At 28.4% G+C, this 19,064-nt stretch overlaps 3 protein-coding genes across 3 annotated transcripts; all 3 read left to right on the plus strand.

The window, feature by feature from the left end:
- Positions 1–2,241: 2,241 nt before the first annotated feature.
- On the plus strand, positions 2,242–2,542 carry OCT59_014101 (uncharacterized protein; the record flags this gene model as incomplete). The annotated part of the gene is made up of 2 exons (XM_066141951.1): positions 2,242–2,430; positions 2,513–2,542. 2 exons carry the CDS (start codon positions 2,242–2,244, stop codon positions 2,540–2,542), a joined length of 219 nt encoding a protein of 72 aa, XP_066002028.1.
- Positions 2,543–15,194: 12,652 nt separating this feature from the next.
- On the plus strand, positions 15,195–15,669 carry OCT59_014102 (uncharacterized protein; the record flags this gene model as incomplete). Its single annotated transcript, XM_066141952.1, has 2 exons — positions 15,195–15,197; positions 15,268–15,669. The coding sequence occupies 2 exons, from the start codon at positions 15,195–15,197 to the stop codon at positions 15,667–15,669; spliced, it is 405 nt and encodes a 134-aa protein (XP_066002029.1).
- Positions 15,670–16,054: 385 nt separating this feature from the next.
- Positions 16,055–18,918, plus strand: OCT59_014103 (uncharacterized protein; the record flags this gene model as incomplete). The annotated part of the gene is made up of 10 exons (XM_066141953.1): positions 16,055–16,338; positions 16,395–16,483; positions 16,555–16,794; positions 16,879–17,205; positions 17,274–17,593; positions 18,011–18,023; positions 18,278–18,341; positions 18,422–18,516; positions 18,606–18,733; positions 18,805–18,918. 10 exons carry the CDS (start codon positions 16,055–16,057, stop codon positions 18,916–18,918), a joined length of 1,674 nt encoding a protein of 557 aa, XP_066002030.1.
- Positions 18,919–19,064: the final 146 nt, after the last annotated feature.

The following is a 19,064-nucleotide window of genomic DNA, read 5'->3' on the forward strand; positions in this document are numbered from 1 at the left end:
TTTCCTATTCTTGTTGAAAAACCAAGTACTAGGAGGTAAAGTTGTAGTTTTAGGTAGGACGTCTTTATAATGGAATTCTTCAATTTTTTCATAAATTTGATTAGGGATAATAATTTTACAAGAAATCAATTTATTCTTTTCGTTCTATTTGTGAAAATTTCCCGCATAGATTTTTTTGATAAAGTCTTCTTCAATGCTTCATAATCTTTATTAATCCATTTCGCTCTATCACTATTCTTATTCCAAGACCAGGAGTTTATTCAATACCCTATTTAATTAAATAATCCAAATAATAACCTCTTCAATTCGTTTTAAGCAAGCCAGAAGTATTTCCTTATTAATTGAGAGGAAAGTTTTTATTTAAGGAAAAAAGTTATAGTGGAACTTCGCAGATAGATTTAGGACAATAATCTCGTAGTCTCTTAGAATTATCAAGTCTAAACACAGCATTAAGAACAAGAACAAAAATTTTGTGAACCCAACTGTTTGTTTTCCAATTAAATAATCTTGAACATGTCTAACACTTTGAGAAGTAATTCATCATCAGATGTAACTAACAATTTCACCTGATTGTTTAGTTAAATCAAGTTATTCATTGATGTAATTATATTAATAAACGATCATATCGATCATATTGCTTTTCTGGATTGAATTTATTTGCACTCAAATATAAACACGCGTTTTCCAAATAAACTGCCATATCACTGCTTATTTATTCAAACCACGAATGAAGAAGTTCTTGTATCTCTTGATCTTTTATTCTATTCTTTGATTCCCGCTCCAATATCAACTTCTGAACAAATGATACACAGTTTTAAGGTCGTCCTTTGAGGATATGTCCCAAGCAGTCACAAGTTTTAGGTGTAACGAATATAATATATACTAGAAAATAGAATATAATCTGTCAGGTCGATTACTGATACTGTTTCACTTCGAGATATATAAAAAAATGTGACCCAAATTACCAGTAAATTATCAAATTAATTGGATGTTATTTGCAATTTAGAGCGTGAATTCGTTAACCTGCCTGAAGGCGTTTTTTATTTGTTTGTAATGATTAAGATTTAGTATACTATCATTTATAAGAAATTATATTATAAACTAGCAATTTATTTTACTCATATTTTTGTGAATAATGAAACTCGACGTTATATATTATTTGCAATTATTTCTGGAAACAAACATATTTCACTTAATACTATCTGAGTTGGTTACGTTCTTATATATGAGTCACATTCTTAATAAACAATAAAATAATTAAAAAATGTAATATAGTACACTAGTAAATTCTAATATTTTTTGTTTGATATCAAATTTTGAGGATGGCATCAACCGTATGGGTTTCATAAAATCGTGATTAATTTTCAACCGTATAGGATTCATAAAATCGTAATTAATATTATCAACATGTTATTCTTTAAAATTATAGTAAGCAATTCACGAAAATTACTATTTGTTTTATATTTTAAGAAATATGGTCAATCCATTTCTGCTTCGTTTTATGAGATGAAATTTAAGCAGACAAATATACTGTTGTGTTTATAATATGTGTTGTGTCTCAGGTGTCTGTTCGTGTCAGGTGACAGCTGCTAAATTATTAATTAATCAGTCGGAATTATTATGAAAATTTTATTTGATTTAAATGAAATTATATATTGTAAAATTTACTTGAAAAAACTTGAAATATTTTGGAATTACTATAAATTGTCTTTCAATGAGTTTGATATTTTAGAATTACGTACTTTTTATTTTTAATGTGATAAATGTTATTTTACGATAAAAAAAAATAATCATTAAGTCTAGAAAATTTAATGTTTAATTCTAATAAATAATTATTTGATGAGGAAAAGAGATATTATCAAAGGTTGATATCCCCATCCAATAATTGAATTATAGTTCGGTCATTAGAATTACTGCAATGACCAATAGGAATTATTGTTACTAATAACGATTTTAATATTGAATGTCTCATCATTAAAATCCCACATATTCAACAATAACTTAATCTTATGTGATAAATGACGCGCGTCAGGTAGCAATCTACATCCGTCACACACCTAAGTCACATATGATAATTAAGTGATATGCAAAGTAATGTGTAGTAAACTAATAATTCTGAAATTACTGCTATCATGAATTTGCAAATAATAGTCTAGTGCCGATGGATGAAGCATCAGGATATGAACCAATAGATGAATCATCAGAAGATGGTCAATAGATAAATTATCAGAAGATGAACCAATGGACGAAACATCAGAAGATGGACCAATGGATGAATTATCAGAAGATGGACCAACGGGTGAATTATCAGAAGATGAGCCAGTGGATAAAGCATCAGAAGATGGACCAATAGATGAAGTATCAGAATATGGGCTGATGGATGAAGTGCCAAGATATGATGAACTAATGAATGAAGATATTGTGGAGAAGGTGATAGTGCTACAACATTCATTGAATAAAAAGATGTGTAGGTTTTATGAATTTGGGATGCAAAACGTATATTATTGATAAGGAATGTATAGAAGAATGGGATGACGATTAAGTAACAAAAATTGTATTTTTTTTGTATATTAATTGATTGTTAATATGATGATTTTGTTTATGACTTTTTTTGTATATTTTTAAATGATTTTTGGAGGATATTTATATGCTTAAAATTTAACTAAAATTGCTTTTTTTTTAAATTCAGATGTTTATCGAATAAAATAGTACCAAATCGCATAAATATCATATGAATTAACACATTTTTTGAATATTTTTTTTTAAAGGGTATAAATAACAATAAATGCGAAGTTGAAAGCGGAAGAGAGCAGAGTAAATAATTCTGGTAGAGCATTTTCAGTAAAAACGTGTAAAAAGACATTGATTAAGTCCTTCAGGATGAAACTATATATAAGGTCGTGAGAGGTTAGCAAATGTGACAACGGAAAGGTGGAATTGACTTTATGCCATATTGATAAAGTGTTAAAAGTAGCCAGGATGGAAGAGTCGTTAGAGTTTAAACATTTAACAGTAGAAGCTAATTTTTTTCTAAGGTTATGTTTGAAGAAAAGGAGAAATTCTGAAAATGTGAAAAGTATACTAATGAGATAGTGTTTCTAGAGCAGATTGGCACATCAAACACCAAAGGTGATGTATGTAAAGATTAGGTGTGTGAATTTAATCTTTATATTGTTATAATTTTCAGCAGCTTATAATTTAATATGTCATATTAATTTTTTTTATAGTATGTTAAAAAAGATATTTTAAATGATTTTTATTTTATATAACATATAAAAATAAAAACATTTGAATGGATTTTAAGGCACTAGCAAATGATACTTTTTTTTTATCATCACAAATAAAATTTGTTTAAAGTTTATGAAATCAAAAAATAAAGTCATTATAGAAATTTATATTTAAATTTAAATTATACAATCCAAACACTCAGAATTATTTTGATATAAAATTTCAGTAAGCAAGCGGCTTGTATAATATGCTTGTGGATGAGTTTGTGAAACAGAAATATTAGCTTGTTCTTGTGTCAAAACTCTATTTGCTTTTATAAATTCATGCATATCATTTTTTAATTGACTATCAATATTAGGAACTTCATATCTTGGTTCATCTTCACCATTTAATTTATAATATTCATTAATACATCTAAGCCATTCAGATATAGTATTTTCAATAATTACTATATTTGGTCTTTTGGAAGGATCTGAATCCCAGCACTTTTTCATCAAATCTATATAACATTTTGGAGTATTTTTTATAATTCCAGGGCGATCTCCTTCACAAATACTTAAAATAAGTTCAACATCATGTGCTTTATTATTAAATGGAGGAATACCTGATGTAAATTCCCACATCATCATTGAGAAACTATAGATATCACTTGCTGGAGTATAAGGGTTGTTTCTTAATATTTCAGGTGCCATATAAGGTATAATTCCATAAACTTTATCAATTTTATCATCAGAATTTTGTATAGGTTTGCATAATCCTAAATCAATAATATATATTTCATTATAATCATCTGATATTAAGATATTACCATCATGAAAATCACAATGAGTAAGTTCTGATTCATGTATTACTTTAAGTCCTAAAATAATTTTTTTCAATAATTGCAATTTAGTTTGCCATTTAAATTTAACTATATTAGATAAACATTTTTTCAAACTTCCATTTTTTGCATAACTCATTATTATCACATAATTTAAATTATTTAGATCTTGAGAAATTCCAAAGAATTGAATAAATTTTGAAAATGATTTTTTCTGACAATTATAATGATGTTTCCACTATATAGAGTAAATATTTAAAATCATTAATCTATAAGATAAAATAAAATATACAATTAGTACCTAATAAATAAAAATACTATACCTCATCTAAAAATTTATCACTTAAACTTGATGAAGTATTAAGATTTTTAAGAATAACCTCATATTCAGTCCATCTATTCCATTGTTGTTCATCAAAGTTCCAACTATCAATAGGTCCATCTAACCAGATAGCCCTATAAATTTCACTAAATCCTCCTTTATCATAATAATTAATATTATTCAATTTATTATAAGGTATCCATTCTAAAACTTCATAATTACTTTTAGCATTTAGTTGTGCTTCTTGAATAAATTTATCAATAAATTTATTTTTACTAGTCCATTTTGAAAAATCTTGCTGAAATTGATTAATATTACATTGTTGGCACCATTTGTGATCAATATATGGTTGATTGCATTCCTTACATAATAAGTTGTTAATTTTAAAAGTATCAGGAGTTATTTTGTGCCAATAAAAGGCTTTTTCCAAGTCCTTTGCTATTCCTTCACCATTTTCGTAACATAAGGCAAGACTGTGCATTGACCTTTCATAACCCTTCTCTGCCCCTTTCTGAAACCAGTGAAAGGCCATCCCCAAGTCCTTCGCTGTCCCTTTACCATTTTTGTAACATAAGGCAAGACTATGCATTGAACTTTCATGATCCTTCTCTGCCCCTTTCTGATACCAGTAAAAGGCCATTCCCAAGTCCTTTGCTATCCCTTTACCATTTTTGTAACATAAGGCAAGGTTGTGCATTGACCCTTCATAACCATTCTCTGCCCCTTTCTGATACCAGTGAAAGGCCATTCCTAAGTCCTTTGCTATTCCATTACCATTATCATAACATAAGGCAAGGTTGTACATTGACCCTTCATGACCCTTCTCTGCCCCTTTCTGATACCAGTAAAAGGCCATTTCTGAGTCCTTTGCTGTCTCTTTACCATTGTGGTAATATAAGGCAAGACTGTACATTAACCTTTCATGACCCTTCTCTGCCCCTTTCTGAAACCAGTGAAAGGCCATCCCCAAATCCTTCGCTGTCCCTTCACCATTTTCATAACATAAGGCAAGGTTATGCATTGACCCTTCATGACCCTTCTCTGCCCCTTTCTGATACCAGTGAAAAGCCATTCCCAAGTCCTTTGCTGTTCCTTCATTATTGTAGTAACATAAGGCAAGACCATGCATTGACTCTTCATGACCCTTCTCTGCCCCTTTCTGAAACCAGTGAAAGGCCATTTCCACGTCCTTTGCTATCCCTTCACCTTTATTGTAACAAAAGGCAAGACCGTACATTGACTCTTCATGACCCTTATCTGCCCCTTTCTGATACCAGTGAAAGGCCATTCCCAAGTCCTTTGCTGTCCCTTCACCTTTGTAGTAACAAAAGGCAAGATCATGCATTGACCTTTCATGACCCTTATCTGCCCCTTTCTGATACCAGTGAAAGGCCATTCCCAAGTCCTTTGCTGTCCCTTCACCATTATAGTAACGTAAGGCAAGACTGTGCATTGACCTTTCATGACCCTTTTCTGCTCCTTTCTGATACCAGTGAAAGGCCATTCCCAAGTCCTTCACTGTCCCTTCACCATTATAGTAACATAAGGCAAGACTATGCATTGACCCTTCATAACCCTTTTCTGCCCCTTTCTGATACCAGTAAAAGGCCATTCCCAAGTCCTTCGCTGTCCCTTCACCATTATAGTAACGTAAAGCAAGACTGTGCATTGACCTTTCATGACCCTTTTCTGCCCCTTTCTGATACCAGTAAAAGGCCATTCCCAAGTCCTTCGCTGTCCCTTCACCTTTGTAGTAATGTAAGGCAAGATTGTGCATTGACCTTTCATGACCCTTCTCTGCCCCTTTCTGAAACCAGTGAAAGGCCATTCCCAAGTCCTTTACTGTTTCTTTGCCATTGTAGTAATGTAAGGCAAGATTGTGCATTGACCTTTTATCACCCTTCTCTGCTGATTTTTCTAACCAATTAATGTTATTACTTGAATCTTTGATATTAGTAGAAATTGACATTATTAATAAATAGTTTTATTTGTCAACAATTTAAAAAATTTAAATTTCTAAATGGTGCATTTCAAAAAGAAAGGGTCCTTTTTTTAATACTGTATATTCTATGTTTCACTGCACTGTTGTACATTCACCGCATTTCACTGCATTGCAGTTCATTATAACAAAGTTATATCCATTGCAAATCAATTTCTTATGAATAATGGTTGTTTATATAAAGATTTGGGAAAATTGGATGATAATTTATGCCGAATTGGCTGAAATTGCATAATAAAAATTTCTAACTATAAATATATTAGCATTTTTATGCATACTTAAACAAAGTAGGATTTTAATAAATATAACTTCAAATCTTTTGGTTTAGGTAATAATTTATACATATGGAAATCATACTAATTTAAGTATAATTTAATTACCAATCAATGAATAAGCCGATTCTCAGCCAGAGCGACGGAACTGAAAAAGACATAAAAAATTTATTAATAACTTAATATTACTAATCCCGACGCCAAAGGAAACTGAAGCTATTTAACGTAATGCCACAGCAATAATCATAGCAACGAACCGATCCTAAAAAAAAAAATCCTGGAGCTGACCGAACCTACTAAAAGAAATCAACCTGACGCCAATAAAAATCATTACCAGCAGAGTCCAACTGAAATCTAAAAAACAAATGAAAAGAAAATAATTTAATATTATAATCGCCTGATGCCAAAAGAAACTGAAGCCACTTACTATAATATCGCAGCAGCAATCAACCAATAAAGATTCCAAACCTAAAAGAAAAGAAAAAAAAAGTCAAAAAGTAATAGTAATAGTAATATTACAGCGTCAAAAAAAAAATCAGCCAATTACCATTGGACTGCAGTACCGCAGCAGAATATCTAAAAAAAATGAAAAGAAAATGACAATTAGTAATAATTTTTAATATTACTAATCGCCTGACGCTAAAAGAAACTGAAGCTATTTAATGTAATACTGTAGCAAGCTATCGCAGAACGAACTGATCCTAAAAAAAATCCCAGAACTGACTGAATCTAAAAGAAAAAGAAAAAAAAAAGTATTAATAATAGTTAATATTAATAATTAACCCTACGCCAATAAAAAATCATTAGTTAGACTGCAGCGCTGCAACAGAATCTGATCCTCAGCAAGCAGAGACGGAACTGAATCTGAAAGTAAAAAAAGGAAAGAATATTAGTAATGTATGGTCAACCAGCAGTTGAGTGGTGTATGCTATTAAAATTGTATTGAGTATAGAGTAGGTATGTAAGACGAAAACCAGTTGTGTAGGATCAACTACTTGTGTGATGTATGATGAAAAAATGACCCGTGTATAAAATACACCACAGCTTATCTTTGCTTATATATAGGACGAAATTTCATAATTACATGATATAATATTATATATATATTTATATAGTCAGACTTAGTGATGCCGACTAACTGAATCCAAATGTTAAAATTGTTTTTACATTTATTATTTTAGTATTAGCTAATTATTACAATTATAAAAGCTATAATTTTTTTTAAGAAAAATTTTTTATATTTAATAAAAATGAACAAATCGGTACTATTCATTGCTGACTTAGTCAAAAAACTTGTTGTCACCTGGCAACTTTGAAGTGCAGAAACATTGATCAGGAGGGGAAAGGGAAGGAAAAGCGATAGAGGGGAAAGGGAAAGGGAAAGGGAAAAGAATGAGGGAATTAAGAAAGGGAAAGGGGAATAAGGAAAGCGAATGAGAGAGAGAAGGGAAAAGAAGGTGAAAGGGAAAGGAAAGGAAAGGAAAAGAGGAAAGGGAAAAGAGGAAAGAATGAAGAATAAGGGAGAGAGGAAGGGGAAAGGAAGTATAAAAATTTATATTATGTAAATTTTTTATTACCATGCGGATTTTAAAATTGCATCAACGATCCGATTAAACCATCATGTAATACATGTAATATTGATCAAAATGTAACACTACATTTGAGTCATAGTTTCAAAATATCAAATTATTTTATTTATATAAATCTCATTTTTGAACATTTTTTTTTCTATGGTTCTGCAGTTTTTTTTAATAAACTGTTAACCTTGATGAGGTATCTCTCTCGTATAAAAAGAGTTTGTTTTGCAGTTTTATTAGTAAAACCGCCCATTTACGATGTCTAGGTTTTACATCTGGTTACCAGTGTAATGAAAATGGTTGAATTTACTAGACTATATGTATAATATAATATACATAATGTGATTGTAGACGACCTTGGTTTATTGGAAACGTGATAAACCCATAGCATATGCCCTCTGTCTCCCGGCTGGTCAGCCCTGTGTTTGCCGATTGGTGTTTGAAGTCACAGCTCTAGTTAGTTTCTTCCATATTATTAAGGTGTTTCTCTTCTTTTAACCTGTTTCTTTTCTTTCTCCTATGTGTTTAAAAGATTAAGAAAACAGATATCTAAGTTTTTTTTTAAATCTTATCCTAGTGAAGAGCATAACTGTGCTTCGGCTAGTTCGATTCTAGTCTAAGATCACATTAAAATCTTTTTTTTTTGAACCATTTTAGGGCCCTTATCAAAATTTTTGAGTCGACTTTTGGTAAATGAAAAGGTGAACAAAAACAGGTCTTTATTTAAAATATCAAATCCTATAATTAAAATCTCATCTCCCCTTTTTTCACAAAATTTTTCCGGTAAAAATATATATATAATATATATATGTATATATTTTAAACAATTTGCTTGTAAATATTCTGCATCATATTATACAATGACTAATATATTAACAGACCAAGAAATAATTTTATTTCTACTACCTTTCCAATATCGTATCTATTGATATTTTAAGATTAAATACTTAAATCTATTAGCTAAAATTTATTTCAGAAATAAATTTATTTTCATTTACTGTAAAAAAACTTACACCTGATTGACTTTATATAATCATCATAAATAGATTAGGGATCCTTACAAATTCTTTTAACTGTGGTCTCTTAGTCTTCTCTACTATATGAAATTTATTAAATTTGTTAAAGGTTATGGTGAACGTTACGCTGGTATTCTTTTCTGGACTGCTATGGTCGTGTGTTCGAATATTGTTGCTTGAGGATTATTTGGACGAGAAGTCGAAAGTTGTGGCTTTTTTTTTACCTTGTTATCTTATTTTTATAATTGGTTTCTTTTTCTCCTAGATTCATCAAATGAAACCACAACCTGTTATTTAGATACAATTTTTTTTTATTATATCATAGTTCGAATAATCATTCCGGATCAGTTTAATGTGAATGTTTGAAATATATATATATATATAAATTCAGTATCGAATCATTGAAATAATCAAACATGCGGAACATAGTGGGTTCGTATTATCACTATTATATGGTTTGATGGAATAAGAAAAAAAATCAAGGGTAAGATACATACAGTGTATAACACAGGAATTTTTTCGTTAAAATATTGAAAGGAACGATTTACAAAAGTGAAGAGCATATTATTCTATGCGGTACGATTTCTCCAATAATTAAGGTACGTGTAGTATTGTAAATTCCGATTAATAATTCCAAATTTATTTTTCGGTTAAAAATCAGTGAAAAGAAAATCCGTGAGCGATCAATAAATCATTTGTTGTTTGTTGAGGAAGGGCTGCGGGTTTAGACAGTGTCCTACATGGAAATAAAAACCCATGAAAATGACGTGATAATAATATGAACCCAAAATTTACTCGAAATTTTAAATGATGAAGAATATTATGATATTACTATTGAAGTTGGTAACGACCCTTATATAAAATTATTTCATGCTCATATGGTTATTTTACATTATCGTTCTCCTTATTTACGAAGAATTTTATCAACAAATAATAAAAAGAAAAATGATGACATTTTATCACATATTAAATTACCAAATATTTCGCCTGAAATTTTTCAGATTATCTTAAGGTAAGGGAATTCATAACAGATAATACTTAATGATTGATACTTTTTAAATAAAAAATTTTTTTTTTATATATAAAATTAATTTCACTTTTAATTTTTAATGATGTTCTAAATATATAACTATCAACACTAACCCCAATGAATCCACTGAGGAGTCGTTCCTTTGACGTATGAAAAAATTAAGCTAAAAAAAATTATAATAATGTTTCAAAAGTTTGATGAAAAATCAAAATTTTATGTATAAAAAAAAATTTATTTAAATAAGTTTCGAAGGTTCAAACCTCTTAAAAAAATCACTCGAAACTTTATGTATAATTTGAAACTTATCAAAAAAAGATGATTTTTAATAGTATATGATATCATGAATATCGCGTAATACACGTGATTGGTACGCGAGATTGGAGTAGGCACATAATAAGAAAACAATGTAAACTATGTAAAATTTTGATTTTCTATGATGATAATAGATATTTTAAACGCCTAAAATTTGTTTGTTCGATTTATTATGAATTCGCCTCGTAAAATCTCTAAAAAAAAAAATAAATAAATAAAATACTAATCAAATTAATCTCAAAATTCTTTCTAAAGTACACGACGATTGTAAAATCTATTTTTTTTTTTTTGAGCAAAAGAAATAATAATAAATAAAAGAAATATTGATTTTATTGTTTACTTTATAAAAAAAAATACCAATTGAAACACCACTAAATAAATTTATCAAAAAATTTAAAAATTGAATGAGTTTTTAATAATCAGAATAATGGTTATTAAATACATTGTTGGATTTTATTTATACAATATAAGAACAATTTAAAAATATGACGGTTTATATTGTTGCTGACTTAGCCAAGTCTTTAAAAACTTGTTGTCACCTGATCACCAACGTTGAGGTGCAGCAACTTTGATCAGGACCTCGAAAAAAAGGGAAGAGAAAAAGACGAGAAAGGGAAAGGGAAAGGAGGAACGAGAGAGGGAAAAGGAAGGGGAAAGAGCGAGGGAAAACAAAACATATACCACACATACACCCACACACAACACATCCACGCACCCAAACACCCAAACACCACACACACTCACGCCCACACCTACACACACAACACACCCACACACACCCACACACACCCACACACACCCACACACACCCCTCACACCCACACACCTAACACACCTAACACACCTCACACCACACACACACAAGAACGAAGGGAAAGTAAAGATATTTATATATATTTTTTTTTTTAAGATAATAAATTGATTAGTCACAACTCCTTAATTGTCATACTGATGTTTGTCGGTCTAATCCACATTAAGATTATGTAATGGCATGAGTAAATTTTTTTGTATGATTAAATTTTTATTCATATGACTGATATGACTATATGAGTAATAGTATATATCTCCGATAATTTATGACTATCAAATGAGTAATTTTTCATTTCTCATTACATTTAATAAGAACTATTTCAATCAACGTTGGTCACACTACTTACTTTTATATTGTATGTGCTAAATATCACCATACGTCACTCAATGACCGATTTAAAAATATAACTTAAAATACTTTTATCATTTATAACTCATTTAATAATGTACCATTAATATATATATTACATGTACTTTAAGTAGTGTAAAGTTCAAAAACTTTGAAATTTATATATCTATATTTTATTATTAATGTTCATAACTTCTAAGTCGTATTAACATATTAATATAATAACTAATTTTTTTTAATAAAAAGCAGCGCTACAAATACGAACCGGTCGTAATTATAAATGTAACCCGTCTTTCTGCGTCACCTCTCACTTTAATTTACCAATAACTATTTTAAATAATAATATAATAATAATAAATTAATTAATTAAAATCATAAGGTTTTTCATTTTCATCCGCTATTCTCATAATAGCAGCTTCTCTTTGATCTTTTATAGTACCCCACCAGTAATAAAAGGAATACCAACATGTTAAAGCAACAAAAAGAAATCCATAACTAATAAAGTATCGGAGCTAATTGTTGAGCCGTTTTTTCTCTAGATCGCAATTTGGTTTATCTTTAGGACATTCAACATTAACAACAAAAGAAAACACTAAAATGAATAAACCTGCTAATATAAAAATTATTGCAAAAGGTAATGGAACTTTATATTCTCGAGTTATATTTGAAAATAGGCTAGAATTTTCATTTAATTTTTTATCATTAATATCGAATTGTTTTTTCTTCAATTCATTTTTTTTATTACACCGAATTAACTATAATTTATAAATTAAATTTTAGTTTTTTAATCTTTTAGATTATATAAAAATTATCAATGAAACACATACCAATAAACCTATACCAGTAGCGAAATAAAAAATCCAATAACTATACATTGAAAAAGTTGAAATTAACGTAAAACTTGTAATAGTAAAACTACTTCCAACAAACAATATAATAAATGAACACCAAATAAACTGTAATAATAAAGCATTTATTGGTGTATTAAAATATTGATTCCGGGTTCTTAATTCTTTCGAGTATTTTGGGAAAAATCCGATGCTGCTACTGCGACAATAACTCTTGATTCACTAAAATTTTTTTATTAAACACAAATTTGTTAGTATTATTATCAATATAAAGGAAAAATAATATTAATATTAATCATATAATTTTTACCTCCACACTCCTGCTGCTGCGGTACCTATTACAGAAAGTACAATCAGAGCGGTAAAAAGTCTTACGACTAGGTTTACCAAAAAATCTATAAAAGAATGTTGCGGCTATAGTTTCATCTATGTTATTATTATTTGATATAGATTCTTGTGGACAACTGAAATAAATGCATACGAGAAGATCTAAAACGGTTACGGTACATACATACTGTATATGTATATAAATGAATTAGAAATTAGAATATTATTTACTGTACATACACATTAATGTAACAATTCCGACACTGATACTATTACTGAAAATAAGTTTTTTTTCCCGGTTTTCGGAATTCATTTAGCGAGTCTATAAAAATAAACAATTTCATTATTGATAACGAATACATTAATTAATTTTTTTTTAAAAAAAAATTTAAATGACTTACAATTCAAAGTATTCCATCCATCATAACTAAACATAATCTATAAAATGAAATAATAATTAAATTTATTTACGAATAAAACCATAAAAATCACAAACGTGTATACTTACTAATAAATTGGAAGAAGAATAAGCTGAAATATTCGTATCACCATTTATTGGATGTTCCGACTTACAGACCAATTCGATGCAGATCTATAAATGACAGCTAGGGATTGATTTGTATAATTAGCCCATCTATTATTAATCATATGACAAATTGTTATAATAAGCACATATACGACTGCCAATATTTTTGTAAACCTAATAAAATAAATAAAAATCTTGGATTAGTCCTTTTAACAGTTGATGTTACTTTAACGCGACAATAATTAAACATTCTTATTACCGATGATCTAAAAATCTCAGAAATCACAATAAAAAGGATTATGCGATATTTTCTTTTTAACGATTAATTTTATTTAAATATCCAAATTATTAAGAATTTTTAACCATATACAGTGGCGGTCAAAAGTATTGCATCACTTTTGACCTAAATTTACAACATGAATTACAATGATGATTATAATAAATTTATATTTATTTTAAAGCTTGAATCTTAAAGAATATATTGCAATTATTTTTTCGTCCAATTCATAGTGAAATCTTATATAAATTACATAATTTACAAAAATGTGAATTTTTGACTTTTTATTGAGAATAGCTACGACAAAATAAATGCCAGAATTTGATTCCTTAAGTGATATATAGTTCATATTCCAATAATTGTAATGGTTGAGCCAGTAGTTATGGAGAAATTAGCTTTAAAAATCGGTAAAAATTAAGGTTACACATATGTAAAATGGCGATTTTCAGTATTTTTCATGATTTTTAAAGGCCGATTTCTCCACAACTACTGATTCAATTGTTACAATTTTTGAAATACGAATTATAAATTACTTAAAGAATCATATTCGGGCATTTATTTTATCATAAATATTCCCAATAAAAAGTCGAAAATTTAAATTGTTGTAAATTATGTAATTTATACAAGATTTTACTATGAATTGAACAAAAAAATAATTGTAACATATCCTCTGAGATTCAAGGTATAAAATAAATATAAATTTATTATAACTATCATTTGTAATTTATAGTGTAAAAGGCGATGCAATACTTTTGACCGCCACTGTATCTGCATATGTAATTTATCTGAGGTTTTTATTTATTATTAAAGAGTTTTGATGAAACATTTTTTTAAAATCTTAAACCTAATTGATATCAAATAAAAAAAAAAGGAACAATTTTCTTTTTATCGTAATGGATAAATTTGGTAAATAGTATTACCAAAATAAATAAATAAATAAGTAAATAATAAGCAAATAAAACGCGATATTATTAAAATTAATATGTTACACTCCCCCCTATAAAAAATTTTCAGAAAAATGATTACGTGTCTGAGTTTCTTCGGAATAAAAACTAAAAACATGATCATTTATCGGAGTTTTCCAGAATTTTTTTATAGGGGCCAAGGAAATCAAAGCTCGTGTAACTAAAATTTTCTCCGCCAATTGGGCCTTTATTTATTTTTTTTTTATCATTTAGGCACTACCCCGTCACTGCCCGTCACTGCACTGCACAGCCACTGCCCCGTCGCCTGGATGGTCCAGTTGGTCCACGGTAGAGTGCAAAGTTTTTATTTTACAATTCAAGCAATTAACGATCTACTTTTATTCGTTAAAAAAAACAAAGAAATTTGTTAACCATAAATATTTTAATTGAAATTTTTTTTTAATACTTATCATAATTAAGATGTGAATAATTATAAATATTGCTCATCATTATTAAAAAACAGACAACAAAAAAAAAAATTGATATAAATCAAATATATTTAATACCTTCGGTTTTATGGTCACCAAGAAATTTAAAAATATGGCAATGATTGTATTATTTATACTATTACTCCAATACTTTTCAATAGCAATATTCCTTTGAAATTAATGTTCATTATGCAGAAGGTAATCCAGAACTACAAGCATTCCGTATCGAACCTTACATTGATGGCTCAGCTCTGGTTGTAGTTAAGAACCTTTATGGCAAAGATTGCTCTGAACCGATACTAAGATTTCGTATAATTCATTCAACAAATGGGACTATTATACCTATTGATATGTCTTTACCAGTACCAGATTTTAATTTTAATAGCTGTAAATATTTTAATAAAAGTGATGAAAACGTAGAATATGATATAGGAGTTGAAAGACAACCTGGATTACGTGTTTATTCTTTAACTCCAGGATACTTACTAGTAACTTATTTAAATACAACGGACGTTGCTGTATTTGGATTAATTATAAATTGGCAGGGTGAAATACTTTCGTAAGAATAAAATAAATAGCAATCTAATTATTATTATTATTATTATTTTATTGAATACCATTTTAATTATTTTCAGGAATAATTAGCATATATTAATAACGAGGGTGTGCAATTTTCGAGTAAAATTAATTTTTTTGCTATCGAACCAGAGTTAGGTTTCTTTGTTTCCGAATTTATTACTGGTTCATACAATATAAAATGGAAATTTTTTAGTCCTCCGTAAGTTTTTTCAATGTCTTGAATAAATTTAATTTTTAAATATATTAATAACGTAAAATAACTTCGCTATTACATAGTTACGAAAGAGGACAAATAACCTTTTAATTAATGAGAATACTATTACATTTACACAAATACATTCCGAAACAAGATTCATTGCATTTCCAACAATGGGTTATGGATATTGCGTCATAACCTTTGGTTCTACATCATCTTTCAGATCACCAGTCGATCCCCAGTTATGGGTTTATGCGACATTTGTTCAAGCTAAAACAAATAAAGTGTCAAAAACCGTTTTGATTTATCAAAATACTAATAACCCACCATTAAAAATTGATGATATCACATGTGGAAATTCATTTATTATTGTTGGTTATTCTTGTTTTATCGAAGTATCTGAAATTAGTATTAATGGTGGACGATATTTTGTACAAGTAGATTTTACATCCACTGGGTATAATTCTTTAAAAAGGATGCCGCGTGTTAATTGAATTTTGCTATTATTTGTAGTTCTGTAACGGATATTAAAGAAATTCGAGATTTAAACATAACTAATATTGACCATATTTTCATGTCAATGTCAATTTTATTTAATGGAGGTATGATACAAATTGTTTTGAATATACTAGATAAACGCGTATAGATAATAATATTAACTTTGGTTTCATAGGATATTTACTTACCATACACACTAGAATAAATGAAAAAAATGATAATGTATTAGGTTATCATGTACTTGACACAAATAAAACATTTCAAGGAAGTTGGAATCTTCCTGTTACCATTGAATTACCAAAGTTTGGTACTCGATACGCTCCAATGCCTAATAATTCAGTTGTTGCAATTAAGCAAGAAGGTACAAGTGATATTTGGAATGTATATTATTCAGAATTACCTAGTTTCATAGAAGGTAATAATAAATTTTGAGAATTAATTGCTAATACAAGATGGGAATGAATATAATATAACAATCTAATCATTTTATTTTTAATAGATGAGGGTTATTTTAATCCAATTATCGATGCCACAACTCCAAAAATTAATGATACTATTCCTATGCAAACTCCATCTTTGAGCATTACATACGAATCACCTGTAAAACTTTCTTCAGGAAACATTTCAATCTTTGAAGTAAATGGAAAAGAAAGTTATTTTCGACAAAGTTTTAATGGACAGACTATGGAATTTTTGTCAAGCGACAATAATAAAAAAATTACAATAAATGTTTTTGAAAGTACATTTAATAAACCAAATCAACTTTACTGTGTAGTTATTGAAGATGGATTTGTGAATCATAAAAACACAGAAGAACCTCTTTTGGGTATCAAGAAAAATCAGTGGTATATTCTTACAGGTATGAATTAATTGCTAAATTTACTTTTAAAATAGGTGATTCGTATGGTTCAGTAAAACTTGACATAAAAAGTTCAAAATCATTTTTAAACTTACAATCAGAACATGAAAAGAAGAAAATTAGAGATAATTTGGCTATTGAACTATCAGAAGCAGCTTCTGTAAGTCCAGATCGTATAAAGGCTACCGAAATATATCAAAATGATCAAGGACAAGTTGTACTCTTATTCTCAATAAGTGCAACTGATGATCCATTTAAATCCAGTGCGAACAATATTATGAAAGATTTACAGTCAAACCTCAATATAACGAAATCGCGGTTCAAGGGTAAAAGTTCGGTATATAGTAGAAGTTCGGTATGTAAATTTTTTTTGTGTATCGAACTCCATAAGTTTTACAGTAGCAGTTCGGTATATAAAGTTGTCACGTGATTAAGAAATATTAATTTTGGCCAGAAATTAAGATTTAACAGTATAAATTATGTGAAATTTCAACCACGTGATCAAGTTCGGTATATAAAGAATTTTTTTTATATGCTTTATTATAAACGGTAAATCATAAAAGTTCGGTATACGTTATATCGAGTTTATATGAAATTCGGTATATCGAGATTTTTTTAAATAATATGAACCCGGTTTTTAAAAAAAGTTCGGTAAGTCAAGAGTTCGTTATATCGTGGGTTCGTTATATCAAGGTCAGACTGTAAATACTTTAATAAAATTTAAATCTTACACACCAATATCCTTATATAATAATACTTATATGTTGGATAGTTTCAAGTAACTAGTAAGTTAAAATTGTTAAAATTGTTATTTATGTTCTTTTTTTTCTCTAAAATATACTAATAATATTTTTTCTTTTCTTTTTTTTAAAAAAAAAAGTTGATTTATACGATAAATATAAGGCCATATTTATTTCTAGTGTTATCATTACATCATTAATAATTGCGATGGTAATCTTTTGTAAAAATGAGCATCCAGAAAAATGGAAAAAATTTAGGGGAAAATTTTACTTTTTAAAGATTATACTAATTATTTCAGATTTCACAATGGATTTTTATTTTGCTATTGTTGATAGTAAAAAATTTGATTTACAAATACCAAGGTATTGGAACATTTTAATTTATTTATTTAAATATTTTTTTTTGGTTTGATTTAATAATTAAATTTAAAATTTTTTTTTAGTTTTATAATTTTAATAACCCCGGTAGTAATTAATTTAGTACTTATAGTAAAAACTACTTTTGGTGATGAAAATTTTCGAGATTGGTTTAAAAGAAGTAGACCAAAAGCTTTATTATTTACTACTGTATATGTGGTATAATTGAAATTGAAACTTTAAGTATATGTCCGCTTGGTTTATCTAAAGAAACTGGTTCATCTGAAGAACATGGGTCATCTGAAGAGGCTGGTTTATCTAAAGAAACCTTAAAATTGATTATATGGGCTGGATTTTTAATGTTTATTATTGAAGACGTTCCTCAATTAATCATTCAAGTAAGTTAAGCATAATTTTTTGACATAATTTTGGTTAATTTTCAATTTTTTTTAACTTTTTTTTTTATTAGGTTATATATAAACTTAAAATTGTCAATTACAATATTATTCCATTTATAACACTTACTATAAGTTCTTTAATCATTATTAGTGGAGCTTTTAGTAAATTAAGTGCTTGTTGTTGACATGTGTAGAGGGAGTGAGGTGACTCGGCCGATCGCTAAATCGTGACGAATTCAAAAATAACAATAAATAACTAGACTCATGTGTTTGGGCCTACCCCGGTCTAGAAGCATCATATAGATAGATCTTAATTTCCAAATTCAATAAA

Source organism: Rhizophagus irregularis, chromosome 21, assembly GCF_026210795.1.
Source record: "Rhizophagus irregularis chromosome 21, complete sequence".
NCBI classification, from domain to species: domain Eukaryota; kingdom Fungi; phylum Glomeromycota; class Glomeromycetes; order Glomerales; family Glomeraceae; genus Rhizophagus; species Rhizophagus irregularis.